At 42.2% G+C, this 24,880-nt stretch overlaps 1 protein-coding gene across 2 annotated transcripts in view; it reads right to left on the minus strand.

Moving 5' to 3' along the window:
- Positions 1–24,880, minus strand: part of LOC311147246 (5'-AMP-activated protein kinase subunit gamma-2-like) — a 62,039-nt gene that overhangs the window by 19,128 nt on the left and 18,031 nt on the right. For both annotated transcript variants that reach the window (XM_084183914.1, XM_084183913.1), the window contains exons 4-5: positions 24,302–24,569; positions 1,718–1,923 (exon numbers count right to left, since the gene is read on the minus strand). In XM_084183914.1, coding sequence (XP_084040040.1) covers positions 1,718–1,923; positions 24,302–24,569 — 474 coding nt within the window. The remainder of the gene's footprint in view (positions 1–1,717; positions 1,924–24,301; positions 24,570–24,880) is intronic.

Raw genomic sequence — 24,880 nt, forward strand, 5'->3', positions numbered from 1 at the left:
TCTGTGGACAGGTGTCTTTTATACAGGTAACAAACTGAGATTAGGAGCACTCCCTTTAAGAGTGTGCTCCTAATCTCAGCTCGTTACCTGTATAAAAGACACCTGGGAGCCAGAAATCTTTCTGAGAGGGGGTCAAATACTTATTTCCCTCATTAAAATGCAAATCAATTTATAACATTTTTGACATGCGTATTTCTGGATTTTGTTGTTGTTATTCTGTCTCTCACTGTTCAAATAAACCTACCATTAAAATTATAGACTGATCATTTCTTTGTCATTGGGCAAACGTACAAAATCAGCAGGGGATCAAATACTTTTTTTTTGTATTAACATGTTGAATGCACGGAGCTGTCTGTTTAAACTACTAGCACACAGCTCACTCACCCATGCATACCCCACAAGACATGCCACCAGAGGTCTCTTCACAGTCCCCAAGTCCAGAACAGACTATGGGAGGCGCACAGTACTATATAGAGCCATGACTACATGGCTGTCACCGACGCTCGTTTAATGTGAGCGGGGCAAAGACGCACAACATCTTTGAGCAGTCCCAGATGCTTTATCGGCTCAAAATCTGCAATGCTCTTGTAGTGTGAGATGTGCAACGACACGTTTTGAGAACGGAATGTTCACCCAGAATGTTTAGACTCTCGAGCAGGAGCGATGACTACTACTAGTATGCGTTTGTAATTGCCTTCAACCAAAGCCAAAGTGTCAAATGGTTACATCTCTGAAGTTCACAAGTGTTGTGTAGTGTCCACCTGGCTTTATGTGAACAGCGGGGACTATGAAGAGACACACACACAGGCACAGACACACGCATTCACACACACATGTTAATATACGCACTATACACACACTATTATTTAGTGTTGTAGATATGTGGTAGTAGAGTAGTGGCCTGAGGGCACACAATGTGTTGTGAAATCTGTGAAATGTATTGAAATGTTTTTTATATACCTGCCTTAATTTTGCTGGACCCCAGGAAGAGTAGCTGCTGCCTTAGCAACAGCTAATGGGGATCCATAATAAATACAAATACAGTCACTGTCTACTTCTACTGTACCTACACCTACACAGTGGAAATCCTCCTGCATTGTACCTGTTCCCAAAAACCGCCAAGGGGCAGGGCCTAAACAACGTCAGGTCTGTTGCACTCACTTCCCAGCTGATGAAGGTGTTTGAGAGAGTGGTCCTGGCGCAACTAAAGCAGCAGGTGCAGGGGTTTCTTGACTCCCTGCAGTTTGCCTACCAGGCCAAGATAGGTGTGGAAGATGCACTGCTGTTCATAGTGCACAAAGCATATGAGCACTTGGAGAGAGCAGGGACTGCAGACCGCATTATGTTCTTTAACTTTTCCTGTCGAAAGGGTGGACTCGTACAAATATCTTGGGCTGGTGATTGACCATAAGCTGCAGTGGAAAAATAACACCTCCATGGTTTTTAAAAAGGCTCAGCAAAGGCTATTATTTTTAAGGAAGCTCAGATCCTTTGATGTCTGCTAAAAAATGCTCCAAATGTTTTTTAATAGCTGGGGGGGGGGCCTTCTCAGAAAATCTGAAAAAGGGGGCCTTCTCAGAAAATCACATCAGCTTCCCCCTTACACCACTTTTGGCAACCCTGCAATATTGCTTCACTGCACAATCAATTATCACTGACACTAACAAACAGAGTAAACCAGCAGTTGGTGTAGTAGGTAGGAAGAGGTATCACTCACTGGCTGTGAGGTAGCTTGGGGCAATGGGAAGGAGTAGGGTATCGGAGAAGAGGAGGGCATGGGGGGCTTGGCAGTGGAGGGTGATGAGAGGGAGTGGTCCAGGCGTTCAGGGGCACTCCGATGGACCTCCTGGGGGAACAGCATGGGCTGGCTGGGGGCCTGGGTGGGGGTGCTGGGTGGGGTGGGGGAAGACGAGAGGCCGGACACTGTGGAGGAAAGACAAGGACCAGAGAAAGGATTAACAGTTAACACTGGTCTACACAGGCCTGTCATTTATACATGGAGTTTCCCTAGACATCTCCTGTAATGCTGTTTCTATGTTCACAGGCAATCTCAACTCAATTGAGGCCTTTCTGATTGAGATATACTGTACAATTTCAATAGATTATGTGCTTGTCACATGATACTGTAATAGTGGAGTGGCTCCCCAAGATATTTTGCTTTTCAGAAGAATATTGATTACTTTATCATCAGCAGAGCTGATGGGTCAATAATACTTCATTCATCCAGATGAATCATCTGAGTTGAGCTTACAGATGGGATTTTCCATTCACAACGTGTGTGGTTAAGTGCTGCCAGGGCCTGGAAACCTGCCAAGAAAATAATGAAAATATCCACCCCACCCTGTCCCTAAAGAACAGCAATAAATTGATTTCAGCGGATCACCGCAGGGTAAGCGGGTGGACCAACACAACGGGTTGGACCAACACACAGTCACAGAGAACATCTTCAAATACCTAAATAATGTATCCAAAGCTGGTTCAGATTTGTTTAAAATCAAATCAAATAAATGTGAAGAACATTTACATTCTGCCAATTAACAATAGAGTGGAATATAGTTATAAATCCTTTCTTCCTCTATTCCTAGCTTCATGTACTACTACCACTACCACTGTGCCATTCCCCAGCCTTGACGATGTGTATCATATCATAAATCAGTGAAGAGATACTGATAACTGACAAAATAAAGGAAACGCCAACATAAAGTGTCTTAATATGGCGTTAGGCCCCAACAAGCCTTCAGAACAGCTTTGATGCGCATTATAGATTCTACAAGTGTCTGGAACTCTATTGGAGGGATGTGACACCATTCTTCCACGAGAAATTCCATCATTTGGTGTTTTGTTGATGGTGGTGGAAAACGCTGTCTTAGGCGCCATTCCGCTCCCATAAGTTTTCAATTGGTTTGAGATCTGGTGACTGACGCACGCACGCACACACGCACGCACACACACACCCTTTAAACCCCCTATGCTCCTTAGAGACCCCTCTTTCAAAGTCTCTGAGATCTCTTCTTCTAGCCATGGTAGCCAAAATAATGGGCAACTGGGCATTTTTATACATGACCCTAAGCATGATGGGATGATAATTGGTTAATTAACTCAGGAACCACACCGGTGTGGATCCACCTGCTTACAATATACTTTGTATCCTTCATTTACTCAAGTGTTTCCTTTATTTAGGCAGTTATCTGTATCTATTGTACAGTATACCATACAGTACTAACAGTGACATATCACTCAGCCTGGCCATACTATTATTGGACAGCTGCCTGAGAGGCTGGCAGGCTCCTGCTCTGGCAGTGTCTATGTCAGGTTGAGGCCGTCGCTTGATCACATGACAGCCCTCACATGCCCCTCAGCAGTCACGACCCAGCACGGGGAACGGGTTGACATATGACACCCACACACACGGCCACAGACCCACCCTGCTGACATATTTCTGAGGCCATACTTCCAGTGACGTGGGAGATGAGTACAGAGTGGTTCACATTTCCTCCAGTCGACCATGGGACTGCCATGGGACTCTGCTCATCTCCAGTAACTTTTCAGCAACTTCACTTTGACATTCAAGTCTCCACTCACTTATCTAACAATCACCTATAAGTAATAATTATAAAGGCACACTATCGTAACAGCGGAGGAGATGAGGGATTACTTGAACCCAAATGTAAATTGTTGAAGTAAACTAAATTATGTTTGATCTGAAAAACAACCACTTCCAAGTGTGCATTACACAGCAAAAACATAAACAAACAGTTCTGTTTTTTTTGCTAGAAGACAGATTAGTCTATCAAATAACTTGGCTTGCATCATTTCTGATCATCCTTATTTTACAAAGTATTTATTCTTTCTACCACCCCTCCCCTGGTTGGAGGATCTGGTGGAAAACATTGCAATTCAATATATATACACAGTACCAGACAAAAGTTTGGACACACCTACTCATTCAAAGGTTTTTCTTTATGTTTTTCTATTTTCTACATTGTAGAATAATAGTGAAGACATCATAACTATGAAATAATACATATGGAATCATGTAGTAACCAAAAAAGTGTTAAACAAATCTAAATCTATTTTATATTTGAGATTCTTCAAAGTAGCCACCCCTTGCCTTGATGACCGCTTTGCACACTCTTAGCATTCTCTCAACCAGCTTCATGAGGTAGTCACCTGGAATGCATTTCAATTAACAGGTGTGCCTTCTTAAAAGTTAATTTCTGGAATTTCTTTCCTTCTTAATGCGTTTCAGCCAATCAGTTGTGTTGTGACAAGGTAGGGGTGGTATACAGAAGATAGCCTTATTTGGTAAAAGACCAAGTCCATATTATGGCAAGAACAGCTCAAATAAGCAAAGAGAAATGACAGTCCATCATTACTATAAGACATGAAGGACAGTCAATCTGGAACATTTCAAGAACTTTGAACATTTCTTCAAGTGCAGTCGCAAAAACCATCAAGCGCTATGATGAAACTGGCTCTCATGAGGACTACCACAGGAAAGGAAGACCCAGAGTTACCTCTGCTGCAGAGGATAAGTTCATTAGAGTTACCAGCCTCCGAAATTGCAGCCCAAATAAATGCTTCACAGAGTTCAAGTAACAGACACATCTCAACATCAACGGTTCAGAAGAGACTGCATGAATCAGGCCTTCATGGTCGAATTGCTGCAAAGAAACCACTACTTCCAACCGGCGTGTCTTTGTGAGACGCAGAGTAGGTGAATGGATGATCTCCGCAAGTGTGGTTCCCACCGTGAAGCATGGAGGAGGAGGTGCGATGGTGTGGGTGTGCTTTGCTGGTGACACCGTCTGTAATTTATTTAGAATTCAAGGCACACTTAACCAGCATGGCTACCACATCATTCTGCAGCGATACGCCATCACATCTGGTTTGCGCTTAGTGGGACTATCATTTGTTTTTCAACAGGACATTGACCCAACACACCTCCAGACTGTGTAAGGGCTATTTGACCAAGAAGGAAAGTGATGGAGTCCTGCATCAGATGACCTGGCCTCCACAATCACCTGACCTCAACCCAATTGAGATGGTTTGGAATGAGTTGGACCGGAGAGTGAAGGAAAAGCAGCCAACAAGTGCTCAGCATATGTGGGAACTCCTTCATGACTGTTGGAAAAGCATTCAAGGTGAAGCTGGTTGAGAGAATGCCAAGAGTGTACAAAGCTGTCATCAAGGCAAAAGGTGGCTACTTTGAAGAATCTCAAATATAAATTATTTGTTTAAAACTTTTTTGGTTACTACAAGATTCCATGTGTTATTTCATAGTTTTGATGTCTTCACTATTATTCAGTAGAAAATGGTAATGAGTAGGTGTGTCCAAATTTTTGACTGGTACTGTATATACTGAACAAATATATAAAAGTAACATGCAACAATTTCAAAGATTTTACTGAGTTACAGTTCATTTGAGGAAATCAGTCAATTGAAATAAATGCATTAGGCCCTAATCTATGGATTTCACATAACTGGGAAAACAGATATGCATCTGTTGGTCACAGATACCTTTTAAAAAAAATGGGCCTCACAATGGGCCTCAGGATCTCGTCACGGTATTGCCATCGATAAAATGCAATTGTGTTCATCGTCCGTAGCTTATGCCTGCACATACCATAACCCCACCGCCACCATGGGGCACTCTGTTCACAAGTTGACATCATTAAACCGCTCGCCCACACGACACCATACACATGGTCTGCAGTTGTGAGGCCAGTTGGACGTACTGCCAAATTCTCTAAAACGACATTGGAGGCAGCTTATGGTAGAGAAATAAACATTCAATTCTCTGGCAACAGCTCTGGTGGACATTCCTGCAGTCAGCATGCCAATTGCACGCTCCATCAAAACTTGAGACACCTGTGTTGTGTGACAAAACTGCACATTTTAGAGTTGCCTTTTATTGTCCCCAGCACAAGGTGTACCTGTGTAATGATCGTGCTGTTTAATCAGCTTCTTGATATGCCACACCTGTCCGGTGGATGGATCATCTTGGCAAAGGAGAAATGCTCACTAACAGGGATGCAAACAAATGTGTGCACAACATTTGAGAGAAATAAGCTTTTTGTGTGTATGGAACATTTCTGGGATCTTTTATTTCATCTCATGAAACTTGGGACCAACACTTTACATGTTGCGTTTATATTTTCGTTCAGTGTACATATAGCCTCCTCCTATTTCTACTGGACTCCAAGTGCATTGTCAAATCAACCAATCCCTCTGATCTTAATTCCACCCCTCAGATATCCACAGACTAACACATCTTTCCCAGTATGTTACCATTTTACTATTTTATTTTGCAATACATCCTTACATTTTACTGTCTTACGAGGGTCTTGAACCTCTATTCGTACCATTTCTACCGAAATTGCCCTAAGAATAATTACTTTACTTTTAAGAGTATAATCATATTTCCCATGGATTGATCATGGTTTTTCAGATCTCCTAACAGTACTGTTTGTAGGTCCATCTGAACAAAGACATTATGACTTAACAACCACTCCTGGACCTGACTCCAAGGACAGTACCAAAAGAGATGATCTATTGATTAAAATAGAAAATAAAAATCTGGTTTCCAACTATCCTGAATTTGATGCGGTATAGTTGTCAAACCTCTCGACCTATTTTACCATATATACTAGTCATTTTAAACCATGCATGGTTTTGGATTGGCAGCATACAAACTAATGCATTCCTTTCGCTCTTGAGTAAATTTTATAATTCTAATTCTATGGCTGTATATAGATCCCTCTAGAGCGAACCATACAGTGCACACACTGACTTCTGCTTCTCCATAGATGCAAATATTGCGGTAAAATAAAAAGGGACTGAATTCTAAATGGCAGTTACATTCAACCCTTCAAAAGTAAATAGTAAACCGATATACCATCTAAAGAAAGCTCAACTTGATTGAAGAGGATAAACCTGCATGGGCATTCATCGTGTCACACAAAAACACGTCTGCCCAGTCCAGCTATCTCCACTATCTCCTGACATTTAGCTGGCTAATACCAGCCCTCTCTTCAGTAGTTTTGGTGTCTTATTTTAGCTATGCTGTTGTGGCACATTCCGCAGGAGAAGATAACACAGGGGACAGCAGGGAGGGAGCCCCTCCTCATCCAAACACACAGGGAGGGGAGGGGGGACTACACCACATGGGGTATTGGAGATCGAGTCATCTATACCAGTGTCTCTTAACCTCTAGTCCATGGACCAGCACTGGCCCCTTGGATGTTGCAGACTGGCCCCTCAGTTGGTTAACTGGAACACCCAACATCTAATTCAGCATGTCAGATTGCGTCACATTACATTTTGAAAACACTGAGAAGCTTTGCGTATAAAGGGCATTGGTGAACTAAGACGGTGACGGCATCATACTGGCCAGTGCTCTTTCCATTAGGTCTAAGGAGGAAGGCAGGTGTCACAATACTGCTGGGACTCAACATTAGGCTAGTCTAAACCTAACCTAGTCTTAAGCAATCAGTGTTTCTGATCTGCAGTGGTGAGTGGCAGATTTCCCTGAGGAGTTTGAAAGGGGTGACTGGGCTGTCAGCCATGTTAGGTTATGACTGACTGGGGTTATGAGTGTATCAGCAATATGATCTGACCTGTCTGTCTGATGTATTGTATGTAAGGGGTTTGTGGGACTCCCATAAACTCCTTAGGGAGACACAGCAACAACCAACCCCGGTCACCCTTGTGTAATGTGTGTGTTTGTTTGCGCGTGTGGGCAGTACATTTAGTAAACCCTTAACATTCCCCCTTTCCCTTTCAACTACACTACATGACAACTCTTCTAGCCTGGTCCTATACTGTATATGCTGTAGTGTAGACAACTCCTTTATCATTGACATGCCAAACTCTTCTATTATTGTCATGCTGTAACCATAGAAGACTTGGCAACAGCACATACTGTATGGGGCCAGACCAAAATAAACCGAGCACCACATATGGGTTTACACATACAGGTTTACATCATAATGACAGTTGGGCCTTGACCTCCACTGATCCCAGGTCAAACTAGGACTAAATCAGGAGCTGTGGAGTTCATGGCAGTGTCACTCAGGGCCACCGTCCGTACACCCCAAGCATCCAGTGAGATGTCCCAAAGGCAACATTCATAACACCCCATGTATCCTGTGTTGACCATGTCGCTGACGCTCTTGAAGGAGGGGAGATACCATCATTTTCATAAAGTTTAACGTTCCAAACCAGAGCAGCGATGATTCCGTAGAGATTAACAGATGTGGGCCAAAAATAACAGCGTCATATTATCACCCTGTTCAAGCAGCAGGACTATCAATTACCATTCTATGTAGCACGAGAGTACTCTTAAATCACGATTAATTAGATTGAATGAAAATATATGCAAACGTTAGTTTACCGTGTCATATCCTCACTGTACAATGTACAAATTCACAAACGTATTTGAGGGACACCAGTCACAAAGACCTCCGAGCTGTCAGCAGCCTCTACAGTATATGTAGGTGCTGTGCCAATTACAAAATGGATGCTCTGTTTTTACTGTCTGGATCGGCAGGGTCCGGGTGATGTCTACCTTACTGTACTTGTTCAAAAAAATGAATGCTGTTCATACTGTACTACTACTGTATCAATAGAAGATCAATTTAACTGCTCCGATAAGAAACATTTAATCTGAGTGTGATTGCTAATCCGTGATGTCTGTCTGATACGTCAGACTAGACATCATGCTCTGTCGCAGACTTCAATCACAAATAAAAGTTAGCCATCTTGTGAGTATACTAGCTTGTAACTAGTGTATCTGGTAACACTACGCCATTTTGCAGTGGAATGGTTAGAATCTAAAAGAGACCTTGAGGGAAGGATAATATATTCAACATATAGTGTCTTCAGTCTTGTGGCCCGTCATACACTGAGTGTACAACACATTAGGAACACCTGCTTCGTGGATCGAGACATGGATCGAGACATGGACTGTGCATGTGTGCCATTCAGAGGGTGAATGGGAAAGACAAAAGATTTAAGTGCCTTTGAATGGGGTATGGAAGTAGGTGCCAGGCGCACCGGTTTGAGTGTGTCAAGAACTGCAACGCTGCTGGGTTTTTCACGCTCAACAGCTTCCTGTGTGTATCAAAAATGGTCCACCACCCAAAGGACATCCAGCCAACGTGACACAACTGTGGGAAGCATTGGAGTCAACATTGGAGTCCCTCCCGAGTGGCGCAGTGGTCTAAGGCACTGCATCGCAGTGCTAGCTGTGCCACTAGAGATCCTGGTTCGAATCCAGGCTCTGTCATAGCCGGCCGCGACCGGGAGACCCATGGGGCGGCGCACAATTGGCCCAGCGTCGTCCAGGGTAGGGGAGGGAATGGCCGGCAGGGATGTAGCTCAGTTGGTAGAGCATGGCATTTGCAACGCCAGGGTTGTGGGTTCGATTCCAGTATAAAAAATTAAAATGTATGCACTCACTAACTGTAAGTCGCTCTGGATAAGAGCGTCTGCTAAATGACTAAAATGTAAACATGGGCCAGCATCCCTGTGGAACGCTTGACACCTTGTAGAGTCCATGCCCCAACGAATTGAGGCTGTTCTGAGGGCAAAAGGGGGTGCAACTCAATATTAGAAAGGTGTTCCTAATGTTTTGTACACTCAGTGTATACTACGCAGTTAGACATTTTTATAGACAATTGAAGTGGTGTGATCATGTGAACAGCACAAGACATTACCAGGCAGACATGGTGGCTCTGACTGGCATCTTCCTGCCGCTAGCAGGTCCTGCTCCTTCCGCTTCTTACTTCTCCTCAGGCTACCAAATCTCTTCATGGACACCAGCGGGTTCAAGTGATGGGTTCAGCACCCAATGTGGACCATGACCATCCAGGATTGGGACCGGTCACAACTATAGGGCACCACCACCACTGCCCAGAAGAGTGACGAGAGAGCTACTCCTGCTACTCCGCCTGATGCAGGTTTGTAAATACAATAAAGCTAAAGATCTGCGTCAAAGATGACAAGATCTGTGCCAGAATGAAACTGAAGATCTGTTCGGAGAAGGGTTTTTCCTAACCAGTCAGGTTAAGAGATGCCTCTTCTCCTTTCAATTCATGTGTTATCTGTTATTTAGACATGGCCGGCCTTCATGCTTGTATTTCTTGGTAAGTTAAGGATCTGTTCTTTCTGTTAGGTCATCCAGAAAATGTCTCATTGAGTCCACAGAGGCCAGCAGAGGCTGCAGGCGAAGTAGACTCCCCTCTCAGGGTATTGATGTCTCTGGCAGCTCACACGTTTGCTGGAGAACACGAAGGGAAAGAAAGCTGGAAATTCCACACGTCCACTGTGAGACGAAGTCCAACACTCCCAAGTGATGATGCAGAGTGTAGCACAGCACACACAGGCAGATACTCTCTCCAGCTCACTCAATATCTCTCTCTCTCTCTCTCTCCGGTCTCTCTTTCACTGCTGAATTTCAGTCTGTTCCTCCTCTACTTTGCTCTGCTCTGTTTTGGTCTACTCCTTCTCTCCCTCTCTGTTCGATTATGCTCTCCCTCTCTCTATCTGCAGAGCCCTAGTGGCGTTGGTTGCTGTAAATTGTCAGGTGCAGCTGTGGGTGGTGTCTCTTTAATATAGCACGCGTGTCAGCAGACTGTAAAAGGAGGCCTGCCAGGGAGGGCCACACAAAGTGATTGGCTAAGCGTCTGCATCTCGCTCCCCAACACATTCAAATCACCATACCCACATCTGTCTCACTCGGTCTTCAATTGTATACACACACACTGTATCTCAATCAAACTAAAGACACTAAAGTGTCATAATAATTCAAATCCCTATGTACTTATAGTGGAACAAACTGAGAAAGAATTGAAAGACACAAATAGAACTATCTTTAGGGCTGTGACGGTGATTGAATAACCGTGTAACTGGCGGTTATGGATGAAGACCGCCATGAAAATTAAATAACCGTCAAAACCGTTTAAATAGGCCTACATTTATATATATATATATATTTTTTTTTTATTATTAACTTTACCTAACAGTGGGAGTGTTTACTAATGACTATAAGCAATTGTTTTGCTAACTTAGTCTGTCTACATCTCTTCCTCTTTCCAACTGTCGTTTGATGTTCGAGCAGCTAATCCGTTAGATATGCGGGGGTGTAGCATCGCTAGCCTATAGGCTATGGCACTTCAGTAAAAACGTATTTGATGTGTGGACTTTCTTTTATACAATGTACATTTTCATTGCTTGGTAGTATATAAATAAAATTGGTTTTCTTATAAAACTGGTTGGATGTGTCTGACTTCATTAATTATTCAACAGCAATCGACAAGGTTGTTCTGGCTCTGAGGCCTATAATGCGCTAATGTTGTGACAAATGGACAACGCACCAATCCTATCCAACCTGGCATGGTATAATTTGTTACGGAATATTTTCTTACATCTATAGACTAATCAACGCTGATAAATAGGCTATGGACATGTGTGTAGGCCTATTTTGTTTCTATTTTAATAATTATCAACTTTTTAAGGAAAGGATAAATATTTGCTTGTGTCTGACATATGCTGGTGGCTTTGATTGACGATTCCTTTTACTGGGGTGTGCATGTTTGAGTTCGCTGATTCTCTCTATAGGCCTATATGTCCATTCAGAAAGTTTCCTAAAGTAGCCTGTCTGGACTCAATCTCTTTAATAAGAATCAAACGCTCCTGTCATTATTTAATCTTGTAAAAGGGCTATTTTCAGTAAAGGCCTTATCTCAACAAGTCCACTATTTTCGTCCGAATAATTAGGAAGAAAAAATAAATATGACGCTGTTCACAACAATTCCGATACATCGTCCTGCCACAATCCGTCAATTATTTATTCGGAACAGGTTAGATTTCTTTGTCTTTTCACATGTGAAAATAAGCTGTTGACCAATATAAATTGTTATCTGGGACACTGCCACTGACAGGTCTGTTGGTTCGTTGTGTGAATTAATGAATTTCTCTCTGGTTGTTTTTTTACATTTGCAATGCATCTGTGCAGCAAGGTATCAATTTAGCCAATGTGATCACATCACACCAGAGCTAGGCTACAAGTCGCTCTCGCCATTCAAACTTCCCCGCCAGTTCATTTCAAATGCTGTAGCCTATTTTATAGCCATTCAGCAAGCAATTCACCACCATGCTTCACCGTAGGGATGGTGCCAGGTTTCCTCCAGACGTGACGCTTGGCATTCAGGCCAAAGAGTTCAGTCATGGTTTTATCAGACCAGAGAATCTTGTGGCAAACTCCAAGCAGGCTGTCATGTGCCTTTTACTGAGGAGTGGCTTCCGTTTGGCCACTCTACCATAAAAAGGCCTGATTGTTGGAGTGCTGCAGAGATGGTTGTCCTTCTGGAAGGTTCTCCCATCTCCACAGAGGAACTCTGAAGCTCTGTCAGAGTGACCATTGGGTTCTTAGTCACCTACCTGACCAAGGCCCTTCTCCCCCGATCGCTCAGTTTGACCGGGCGGCCAGCTCTAGGAAGAGTCTTGGGGGTTCCAAAATTCTTCCACTTAAGAATGATGGAGGCCACTGTGTTCTTGGGGACCTTCAATGCTGCAGACATTTTTGGTACCCTTCCCCAGATCTGTGCCTCGACACAATCCTGTCTCGGAGCTCTACGGACAATATGTGTATGTGACCAATACAATTTTATTTTATTTGAATTCCTTTGACCTCATGGCTTGGTTTTTGCTCTGACATGCACTTTCAACTGTGGGATCTTATATAGACAGGTGTGTGCCTTTCCAAATCATGTCCAGTCAATTGAATTTACCCCAGGTGGACTCAAAGTTGTAGAAACATCTCAAGGATGATCAATGGAAACAGGATGCACCTGAGCTCAATTTCTAGTCTCATAGCAAAGGGTCTGAATACTTATGTAAATAAGGTTTCTGTTTTTTAATAAATGTGCAAAAAATTCTAAAAACCTGTTTTTGCTTTGTCATTATTGGGTATTGTGTGTAGATTGATGAGGAAAATGTATTTATTGAATCCATTTTAGAATAAGGTAGTAACTTAACAACATTTTGAAAAAGGGAAGAGGTCTGAATACTTTCCAAATGCACTGTATTATGCTATATATTATAGACCTGCTAAAGTGAAACTAGAAAATCACCTGTGTTATATGCAACCCTAAAAGACAGAAAAATATATCCGCCAGAGTTTACCCTTATCAATAAGTGGTTGCACAGATTTAGATAAATCACTCAAATTAAAATGTAGTGTCAACATTACCAACCATTGCTTCACTAAAATTGATTAACGACTGATTATTAGGCTATGGACAGGTTGTGTGCATGTGTTTCTATTTTCTAATGGTTGTCAATTTCATCTTCATGCTTATCACATCTGTCTCTATATATATCCCCCTTAAAACTTTCCTCGTCGATTTATATGATAGACTACATTGATTTAGCATTATCCTAGAATGTAGACTATTTTTTGATATCCTACAGAAAGGATTAGAAGCTAAGGCAAGGTTTTTAATAAGTGATTTGCTTATGTGTCTGAGTGAGATGCGCTGCAGGCGGCTTTGATTGATGGGTCCTTTTAGGTGGGTGTATGAGTCCACTAATTCCCTATGTCCATTCAGAACGTTTTCTAAAATAGGCCTACCCTGTTTGGACTTCATCTCTTTAATCCGATAGAAAAAAAACAGTGTCTTGTTGCAGGGTCAGCATATGTGCGAGGAATGACGACAGGTGCCAGTTTTGCATTTCCTCTCTTATTAAATGGGGTGCAACTGAATGAAACGTAGCCAAGCTCCTTTCATGATTCATCCTATAGGATATATACACTAATATTTTCAGTACATATTATTTTTCCAGTAGTATAAGATTTCTCTCTCATTACTGCAACCTCATCCTCTATTGCCACAGAGAATGACCGCAGCAGCGTTGGTGACTTTATGAGAATTGTTCGGTAAAGTGAAGGGAAAAACGGACTTGGTGTCAATGGTTTAGCACGTCAAAATCGGAACATGTATTTTTTCGGAATTCCTCTCCAATCTGACATGTTTTTATTTGTATACTAGACTAATAATATTTAAAAGGTAATAAATTGAATTCTATGACCGTCACAGCCCTACCTGTCGTGACTCGTGGAGGTTGTGTAAGATCTGTCAACTCCCCAGACCACGTCACCTGCCTCACAGAGAGACAGCTAGATCAGATCACTGTCCCAGTACTGTAGCTAACTCATTAAGACTGACCTTTAAAGAGTGCTGAGCTCAGCCCCAGATCACCTCAACCGTCCTCAGCTGACTAAAGGTAGGCCCATTGGTCTCTCCCTGGGCTGGCAGCTGTGGATTCAGCTGATCAGACGGGTTCCACTCAATACACTAACACCCCCCACGACGCCCTGTGATGACCCAGTCAGTTATGACACTATTGACTGCCTTCTCCACTACCCCAGATCCATTCAAAATGGTTATGCAAATGACCAGCCCAAACAAGTCAAACAGTTCAGCAGAGCATGAATGAGGAGATGCAGGCAGGGTCTGACTTCCTGCTCCTGCGTTTACCTATGACATCTCCATTGTTTTTACGCTGGGCTTGCATAAACTAGGGAGAAAATTACTTCATGAGCATTTCCTCTTCTTTCTCTAGACTTCACTTTCAAATGTAGTCTCTTCTTTATACTCTATTGTCATGGGTCTCTGTGAATTGGGCGCAATTTATAAAAACTACCCACTTCCTTAATTTACTGACCATATTATACAGTACGCAGTGGAAGGGGAGATAGAGACAGAAGGAGGGAAAGAAAGATGCAGACTGCCTGAAGAGCTTGATACAAGTTTGTCTGGGCATTTCCAGATAAGGGCATGAAAGAGCTACAGTTGTCTGCCATGGTGAGGGAGTGACAATGTCCAGACTATGGTAAACAACGCATGTAATATAGCTATAAAACTGAGGGACATTCTGATTATATTTGCGGGAGACAAATGCAGCCAGGATGGCATTGGAACAGACAGGCATCAACCTGATTCAATGACAACATAAATGTTTAAATTACCTTGAATGACAAATAGCTTATTATATTATAAAACCAAAATTCCAATGTATGCCAGGCATATGGACCCCTAGAGAAAATATATTTTTATTGACATCAAAAACACATTCATGGTTCCAGCTCCAAACAACTTCTCATAATGTGAGGGATGGAACAAAGCAAGGAAAGAACAGCGGGATAGCACACCCTTGTGGCAACTGTAGGATGGTTGCCATGAACCTTGGAAGAGTAGTGTCTACAGTCAGAATCTGAGTTTCAGTCTGGTTGGTGACCCATATTAATCTTGAGGAAGAAACAGAGCTTGCCCCAAGCTAAGGACTGGCCCCAGATGGAGTGTTTCACTATAAAACTGCCAAACATGCCTCTTCATAGGAGCTGGGAAGAATGGGTGAACACCAGCCAGGGAAAATGACTCACTTTTAAACCAAAGTATTTCCATGCACAACATACTAGTTTTCATTAGACCATCAACTATACAAGTACTGACACTGAAGAGCTTAAAGGGCAATTCCACCACTTTTCAAACTCATATTAATTATCTACAGCATCATACCAGTCTCTATATATGTGGAAATTGCGTGTTTCTATGATCTGTGGTTAAAGAAATAAGAAGAAACGTCCTGAAAAAAAATCACCATGTCACCACAAATGTCAGTGTTTGAAAATCACTGTTTTTAAAAAGTTGTAACATTTGATGATGTCATCGGGAATAACTTTTTAACTTTATATTTGTTTCTACATGACGTAGAAATGCATCCTTTTCACATACAGTGCATTCAGAAAGTATCCACACCCCTTGACTTCTTCCACATTCTGTTGTGTTAAAGCCTGAATTTGAAATGTATTAAATTGAGATGTGTCACTGGCCTACACACAATACCTCATAATGTCAAAGAATTATGTTTTTAGAAATTTGTACAAATTAAAACAAAATGAAAAGCTGTAAAATGAGAAGTCAGTAAGTATTCAACCCCTTTGTTATGGCAAGCCTAAATAAGTTCAGGAGTAGAAATGTGCATTTGAATCATTTAGCAGACACTTATCCATAGCGACTTACAAGAGCAATTAGGGCACATCAACAGATTGTTCACAGAGTCAGCTCTGGGATTTGAACCAGCAACCTTTCAGTTAATGGCCCAACGCTCTTAACCACTAGACTACCTGCCACCCAAAAAAATTTGCTTAACAAGTAATAAGTTGCATGGACTCACTCTGTGTGCAATAATAAACGTGATTTTTTAAATGACTACATCATCCACACATACAATTATCTGTAAGGTCCCTCAGTCGAGCAGTGAATTTCAAACACAGATTCAACGACAAAGACCAGGGAGGTTTTACAATGTCTCGCAAAGAAGGGCACCTATTGAGATCTGTAAAAATTGAAGACATTGAATATCCCTTTGAGCATGGTTAAGTTATTAATTAAACTTAGGACGGTGTATCAATATACCCAGTCACTACAAAGATACAGGCGTCCATCCTAACTCAGTTGCCGGAGAGGAAAGAAACCGCTCAGGGATTTCACCATGTGGCCAATGGTGACTTTAAAACAGTTACAGAGTTTAATTGCTGTGATAGAAGAAAACTGAGGATGGATCAACAACATTGTAGTTACTCCACAATACTAGCCAAAATAATTAACTTTATGTCCTGAATACAAAGCGTTATGTTTGCGGCAAAGCCAACACAACACATCACTGAGTACCACTCTTCATATTTTCAAGCATGATGGTGGCTGCATCATGTTATGGGTATGCTTGTCATTGGCAAGGACTAGAGAGTTTTTCAGGATAAAAAGAAACGGAATAGAGCTTAGCACAGGCAAAATCCTAGAGGAAAACCTGGTTCAGTCTGCTTTCCAGACACTGGGTGACAAATTCACCTTTCAGCAGGACAATAACCTAAAACACAACGCCAAATCTAAACTGGAGTTGCTTACCAAGACAGCATTGAATGTTCCTGAGTGGCCTAGTTACAGTTTTGACTTAAATCAGTTTGATAATCTATGGCAAGACTTGAAAATGGCTGTTAAGCAATGATCAACAACCAACGTGACAGAGCTTGAATAATGTTTTTAAGAATACAGTGAGGGAAAAAAGTATTTAATCCCCTGCTGATTTTGTACATTTGCCCACTGACAAAGACATGATCAGTCTATAATTTTAATGGTAGGTTTATTTGAACAGTGAGAATCAGAATAACAACAAAAAAATCAAGAAAAACGCATGTCAAAAATGTTATAAATTGATTTGCATTTTAATGAGGGAAATAAGTATTTGACCCCTCTGCAAAACATGACTTAGTACTTGGTGGCAAAACCCTTGTTGGCAATCACAGAGGTCAGACGTTTCTTGTAGTTGGCCACCAGGTTTGCATACATCTCAGGAGGGATTTTGTCCCACTCCACTTTGCAGATCTTCTCCAAGTCATTAAAGTTTCGAGCCTGACGTTTGGCAACTCGAACCTTCAGCTCCCTCCACAGATTTTCTATGGGATTAAGGTCTGGAGACTGGCTAGGCCACTCCAGGACCTTAATGTGCTTCTTCTTGAGACACTCCTTTGTTGCCTTGGCCGTGCTTTGGGTCATTGTCATGCTGGAATACCCATCCACGACCCATTTTCAATGCCCTGGCTGAGGGAAGGAGGTTCTCACCCAAGATTTGACGGTACATGGCGCCGTCCATCGGCCCTTTGATGCGGTGAAGTTGTCCTGTCCCCTTAGCAGAAAAACACCCCCAAAGCATAATGTTTCCACCTCCATGTTTGACGGTGGGGATGGTGTTCTTGGGGTCATAGGCAGCATTCCTCCTTCTCCAAATACGGCGAGTTAAGTTGATGCCAAAGAGCTCGATTTTGGTCTCATCTGACCACAACACTTTCACCCAGTTCTCCTCTGAATCATTCAGAGTTCATTGGCAAACTTCAGACAGGCCTGTATATGTGCTTTCTTGAGCAGGGGGACCTTGCGGGCGCTGCAGGATTTCAGTCCTTCACGGCGTAGTGTGTTACCAATTGTTTTCTTGGTGACTATGGTCCCAGCTGCCTTGAAATCATTGACAAGATCCTCCCGTGTAGTTCTGGGCTGATTCCTCACCGTTCTCATGATCATTGCAACTCCACGAGGTGAGATCTTGCATGGAGCCACAGGCCGAGGGAGATCGACAATTATTTTGTGTTTCTTCCATTTGCGAATAATCGCACCAACTGTTGTCACCTTCTCACTAAGCTGCTTGGCGATGGTCTTGCAGCCCATTCCAGCCTTGTGTAGGTCTACAATCTTGTCCCTGACATCCTTGGAGAGCTCTTTGGTCTTGGCCATGGTGGAGAGTTTGGAATCTGATTGATTGATTGCATCTGTGGACAGATGTCTTTTATACAGGTAACAACCTGAGATTAGGAGCACTCCCTTTAAGAGTGTGCTCCTAATCTCAGCTCGTTACCTGTATAAAAAGACACCTGGGAGCCAGAAATCTTTCTGATTGAGAGGGGGTCAAATACTTATTTCCCTCATTAAAATGCAAATCAATTAGTAACATTTTTGACAAAATGCGTTTTTCTGGATGTTTGTGTTGTTATTCTGTCTCTCACTGTTCAAATAAACCTACCATTAAAATTATAGACTGATCATTTAATTGTCAGTGGCCAAACGTACAAAATCAGCAGGGGATCAAATACTTTTTTCCCCTCACTGTAAATGTGAAAATATTGTACAATCCAGGTGTGCAAAGCGCTTAGAGACTCACCCAGAAAGACTCTATAACATGTATTGACAAAAGTTTGGACACACCTACTCATTCAAGGGTTTTTCTTATTTTTACGATTTTCTACATCGTAGAATAATATTGAAGACATCAAAACTATGAAATAACACATATGGAATCATGTAGTAACCAAAAAAGTGTTAAACAAAGATTCTTCAAAGTAGCCACCCTTTGCCTTGATGACAACTTTGAACACTCTTGGCATTCTCTCAACCATCTTCATGAAGTAGTCACCTGGAATGCATTTCAATTAATAGGTGTGCCTTGCTAAAAGTTAATTTGTGGAATTTCTTTCCTTCTTAATGCGTTTGAGCCAATCAGTTGTGTTGTGACAAGGTAGGGGTGGTATACAGAAGATAGCCCTTTATGGTAAAAGACCAAGTCCATATTATGTAAATAACAGCTCAAATAAGCAAAGAGAAACAACAGTCCATCATTACTTTAAGACATGAAGGTCAGTCAATACGGAACATTTCAAGAACTTTGAACGTTTCTTCAAGTGTAGTCGCAAAAACCATCAAGCGCTATGATGAAACTGGCTCTCATGAGGACCGCCACAGGAAAGGAAGACAGAGTTACCTCTGCTGCAGAGGGCAAGTTCATTAGAGTTAACTGCACCTCAGATTGCAGCCCAGATAAATTATTCACAGAGTTCAAGTAACAGACACATCTCATCATCAACTGTTCAGAAGAGAGTGCGTGAATCAGGCCTTCATGGTCGAATTGCGGCAAAGAAACCACTACTAAAGGACACCAATAAGAAGAAGAGACTTGCTTGGGCCAAGAAACACGAGCAATGGACATTAGACCGGTGGAAATTTGTCTTTTGGTCTGATGAGTCCAAATTTGAGATTTTTGGTTCCAACCGCCATGTCTTTGTGAGATGCAGAGTAGGTGAATGGATGATCTCCGCATGTGTGGTTCCAACCGTGAAGCATGGAGGAGGTGGTGTTATGGTGTGGGGGTGCTTTGCTGGTGACACTGTCTGTGATTTATTTATAATTCAAGGCACACACTTAACTAGCATGGCTACCACAGCATTCTGCAGCGATATGCCATCCCACCTGGTTTGCGCTTAGTGGAACTATCCTTTGTTTTTCAACAAGACAATGACCCAACACCTCCAAGCTGTGTAAGGGCTATTTTACCAAGAAGGAGAGTGATGGAGTCCTGCATCAGATGACCTGGCCTCCACAATCACCCAACCTCAACCCAATTGAGATGGTTTGGGATGAGTTGGACCGCAGAGTGAAGGAAAAGCAGCCAACAAGTGCTCAGCATACAGTGGGGGAAAAAAGTATTTAGTCAGCCACCAATTGTGCAAGTTCTCCCACTTAAAAAGATGAGAGAGGCCTGTAATTTTCATCATAGGTACACGTCAACTATGACAGACAAATTGAGAAAAAAAAATCCAGAAAATCACATTGTAGGATTTTTTAATGAATTTATTTGCAAATTATGGTGGAAAATAAGTATTTGGTCACCTACAAAGAAGCAAGATTTCTGGCTCTCACAGACCTGTAACTTCTTCTTTAAGAGGCTCCTCTGTCCTCCACTCGTTACCTGTATTAATGGCACCTGTTTGAACTTGTTATCAGTATAAAAGACACCTGTCCACAACCTCAAACAGTCACACTCCAAACTCCACTATGGCCAAGACCAAAGAGCTGTCAAAGGACACCAGAAACAAAATTGTAGACCTGCACCAGGCTGGGAAGACTGAATCTGCAATAGGTAAGCAGCTTGGTTTGAAGAAATCAACTGTGGGAGCAATTATTAGGAAATGGAAGACATACAAGACCACTGATAATCTCCCTCGATCTGGGGCTCCATGCAAGATCTCACCCCGTGGGGTCAAAATGATCACAAGAACGGTGAGCAAAAATCCCAGAACCACACGGGGGGACCTAGTGAATGACCTGCAGAGAGCTGGGACCAAAGTAACAAAGCCTACCATCAGTAACACACTACGCCGCCAGGGACTCAAATCCTGCAGTGCTAGACGTGTCCCCCTGCTTAAGCCAGTACATGTCCAGGCCCGTCTGAAGTTTGCTAGAGAGCATCCAGAAGAGGATTGGGAAAATGTCATATGGTCAGATGAAACCAAAATATAACTTTTTGGTAAAAACTCAACTCGTCGTGTTTGGAGGACAAAAAATGCTGAGTTGCATCCAAAGAACACCATACCTACTGTGAAGCATGGGGGTGAAAACATCATGCTTTGGGGCTGTTTTTCTGCAAAGGGACCAGGACGACTGATCCGTGTAAAGGAAAGAATGAATGGGGCCATGTATCGTGAGATTTTGAGTGAAAACCTCCTTCCATCAGCAAGGGCATAGAAGATGAAACGTGGCTGGGTCTTTCAGCATGACAATGATCCCAAACACACCGCCCGGGCAACGAAGGAGTGGCTTCGTAAGAAGCATTTCAAGGTCCTGGAGTGGCCTAGCCAGTCTCCAGATCTCAACCACATAGAAAATCTTTGGAGGGAGTTGAAAGTCTGTGTTGCCCAGCGACAGCCCCAAAACATCACTGCTCTAGAGGAGATCTGCATGGAGGAATGGGCCAAAATACCAGCAACAGTGTGTGAAAACCTTGTGAAGACTTACAGAAAACGTTTGACCTGTGTCATTGCCAACAAAGGGTATATAACAAAGTATTGAGAAACTTTTGTTATTGACCAAATACTTATTTTCCACCATAATTTGCAAATAAATTCATTAAAAATCCTACAATGTGATTTTCTGGTTTTTCTTTTCTCATTTTGTCTGTCATAGTTGACGTGTACCTATGATGAAAATTACAGGCCTCTCTCATCTTTTTAAGTGGGAGAACTTGCACAATTGGTGGCTGACTAAATACTTTTTTTTCCCCACTGTATGTGGGAACTCCTTCAAGACTGTTGGAAAAACATTCCAGGTGAAGCTGGTTGAGAGAATGCCAAGAGTGTGCAAAGCTGTCATCAAGGCAAAGGGTTGCTACTTTGAATAATATAAAATATATTTTGATTTGTTTAACACTGTTTTGGTTATTACATGATTCCATGTGTTATTTCATAGTTTTGATGTCTTCACTATTATTCTACAATGTAGAAAATAATAACAAATAAAAACCCTTGAATGAGTAGGTGAGTCCAAACTTTTGACTGTACTGTATGTAAATTAGATATTTCTGTATTTAATTTAAAAACATTTGCATTTGTTCTTATGGGGTATTGTGTCATGATGGGTGAGAAAAAAAAAAAAAAAAATTTAATCAATTTTGAATTCAGGCTGTAATAAGTCAAGGGATATGAATACTTTCTGAAGCCACTGTAGACACTGGTATTATGCTGGAAATAATGAAAATGGGGTTGAAATGCAGTAGATTTGCACTTTAAAACTCCTTCGGTTAACTCTGCTCTCTGGCAAGGCAAGGAAGTTACCTTCTAACACTCAACAAATTACTTCCAAACCATAATTCTTAGGTACGTAATACTTTACGTGAAACCTCTAAAGGCTACATAACGCTGTCGTAACATTATAAATAGTCATGAAAGTGTAACCAACTTCTTAGCTGCCATTTCATTTGGTTGTTATAAGGCTGTTCTAAATTGTGTTTTAAGGAGTAAATACTAAGCAAAATTACTACCAGTGTTGTGTTCTTGACTCTGTATGTAATTTTGTAATTACAGTGGTGTGAAAAAGTGTTTGCCCCCTTCCTGATTTGTTATTTGTTTGCATTTTTGTCACACTTAAATGTTTCAGATCAAACTAATTTAAATATTAGTCAAAGATAACAAGTAAACACAAAATGCAGTTTTGAAATGAAGGTTGTTATTATTATTAAGGGAAAACAAAATCCAAACCCACATGGCCCTGTGTGAAAAAGTGATTGCCCCCTACAACCTAATAACTGGTTGGGCCACCCTTAGCAGCAACAACTGCAATCAAGCGTTTGCGATAACTTGAAATGAGTCTTTTACAGCGCTGTGGAGGAATTTTGGCCCAAACATCTTTGCAGAATTGTTGTAATTCAGCCACATTGGAGGGTTTTCGAGCATGAACTGCCTTTTTAAAGGTCATGCCACAGCATCTCAATAGGATTCAGGTCAGGACTTTGACTAGGCCACTCCAAAGTCTTCATTTTGTTTTTCTTCAGCCATTCAGAGGTGGACTTGCTGGTGTGTTTTGGATCATTGTCCTGCTGTAGAACCCAAGTTCGCTTCAGCTTGGGTCACGAACAGACGGCCGGACATTCTCTGTCAGGATTTTTTGGTAGACAGCAGAATTCATGGTTCCATTTATCACAGCAAGTCTTCCAGGTCCTGAAGCAGCAAAACAGGCCCAGACCATCACACTACCACCACCATATATTTTACTGTTGGTATGATGTTCTTTTTCTGAAATGCGGTGTTACTTTTACGCCAGATGTAATGGGACACACACCTTCCAAAAAGTTCAACTTTTGTCTCGTCAGTCCACAGAGTTTTTTCCCAAAGGTCTTGGGGATCATCAAGATGTTTTCTGGCAAAAATGAGACGAGCCTTAATGTTCTTTTTGCTCAGCAGTGGTTTTCTTGGAACTCTAACAAGGAAGCCATTTTGGCCCAGTTTCTTTCTTATGGTGGAGTCATGAACACTGACCTTAACTGAGGCAAGTGAGGCCTGCAGCTCTTTGGATGTTGTTGTGGGGTCTTTTGTGACCTCTTGGATGAGTCGTCGCTGCGCTCTTGGGGTAATTTTGGTCGGCCGGCCACTCCTGGGAAGGTTCACCACTGTTCCATGTTTTCGCCATTTGTGGATAATGGCTCTCACTGTGGTTCGCTGGAGTCCCAAAGCATTAGAAATGGCTTTATAACCTTTTCCAGACTGATGGATCTCAATTACTTTCTTTCTCATTTGTTCCTGAATTTCTTTGGATCTCGGCATGATGTCTAGCTTTTGAGGATCTTTCGGTCTACTTCACTTTGTCAGGCAGGTCCTATTTAAGTGATCCTTGATAGAGAACAGGTGTGGCAGTAATCAGGCCTGGGTGTGGCTAGAGAAATTGAACTCAGGTGTGATAAACCACAGTTGAGTTGTGTTATAACAGGGGGGGCAAACACTTTTTCACACAGGGCCATGTAGGTTTGGATTTTGTTTTCCCTTAATAATAACAACCTTCATTTCAAAACTGCAGGACTCTCAGGACAAGGCAATGAGATGGTGATGCTTGCACTGTGTTTGCTTTCCAGGAGGGGTCTGCTGCCCCCTACAGCTCTTGCAGGGCTTTTTAGCACTAATGTGCTGTGACTATAGGGTTTTAGTGTTATGACCATTTTCTTTTGAACCGCTACCTGTGTTTGCCATGCTATTTATTCCATATTATTACAACAGCGCATCTGCACATAATTCAGTTATAGATAATTCTGTCAGAATCAAAGTCTAAGGTCAAAATAATGCTGATAACTTCATGTCTTGAGGTTTTTCAGCATGTAAATACAGGAAACCACAGTCGGCTCTTTGAAATACATTTCTTTGTATTACCTTTCCTGGTCCTAGAGAAGAGCTTGATGCTAGAGTTGGACGAAGAGCGGAAGATACAACTGAAGCTGAGGCGGCAGGGTGACTTGGGAGGTGAGCGTTCCTGGTGGGCGGAGGGGTAGGGGAAGATGGTTCTGGATGAGCCCGGACTGGTCCGAGACTGGGAGTGGGCAGGGGCAGACATAGGACTAGATGGTTGGCTGACACAGGCAGCACCACCCCTCACAAAGAGTCCTTTAGTTAGGCTGGCAGAGTGGCAGCAGACCTCTCCCTGAGATAGAAGAAAAGAGATGGGAGGGAATTTCATTTACAATGTGTCAGGTGGATGACACCAGGAAATACAAAGACAGAGGCTTTCTGCACTACAGTCATCAAAGAAACCACAACGCCAGCGTCGGCATAAAATGAAAATGTTTCACAAAATGTATCTTTGTTGGATGTATTCTGCATTAGAACCTGAATGGAATTTCTAAGGCTTGATATCACCATCTGTAGGAGAGATGTTCATGGCTTGGGTGTAGCCACTTCTCTTTGTGTGAGATATGAAACCATGTGTAATCAGAGCTATCACATTACAGTGTT

Source organism: Coregonus lavaretus (assembly GCF_964263955.1).
Source record: "Coregonus lavaretus genome assembly, chromosome: 19".
In the NCBI taxonomy this organism is placed as follows: Eukaryota; Metazoa; Chordata; class Actinopteri; order Salmoniformes; family Salmonidae; genus Coregonus; species Coregonus lavaretus.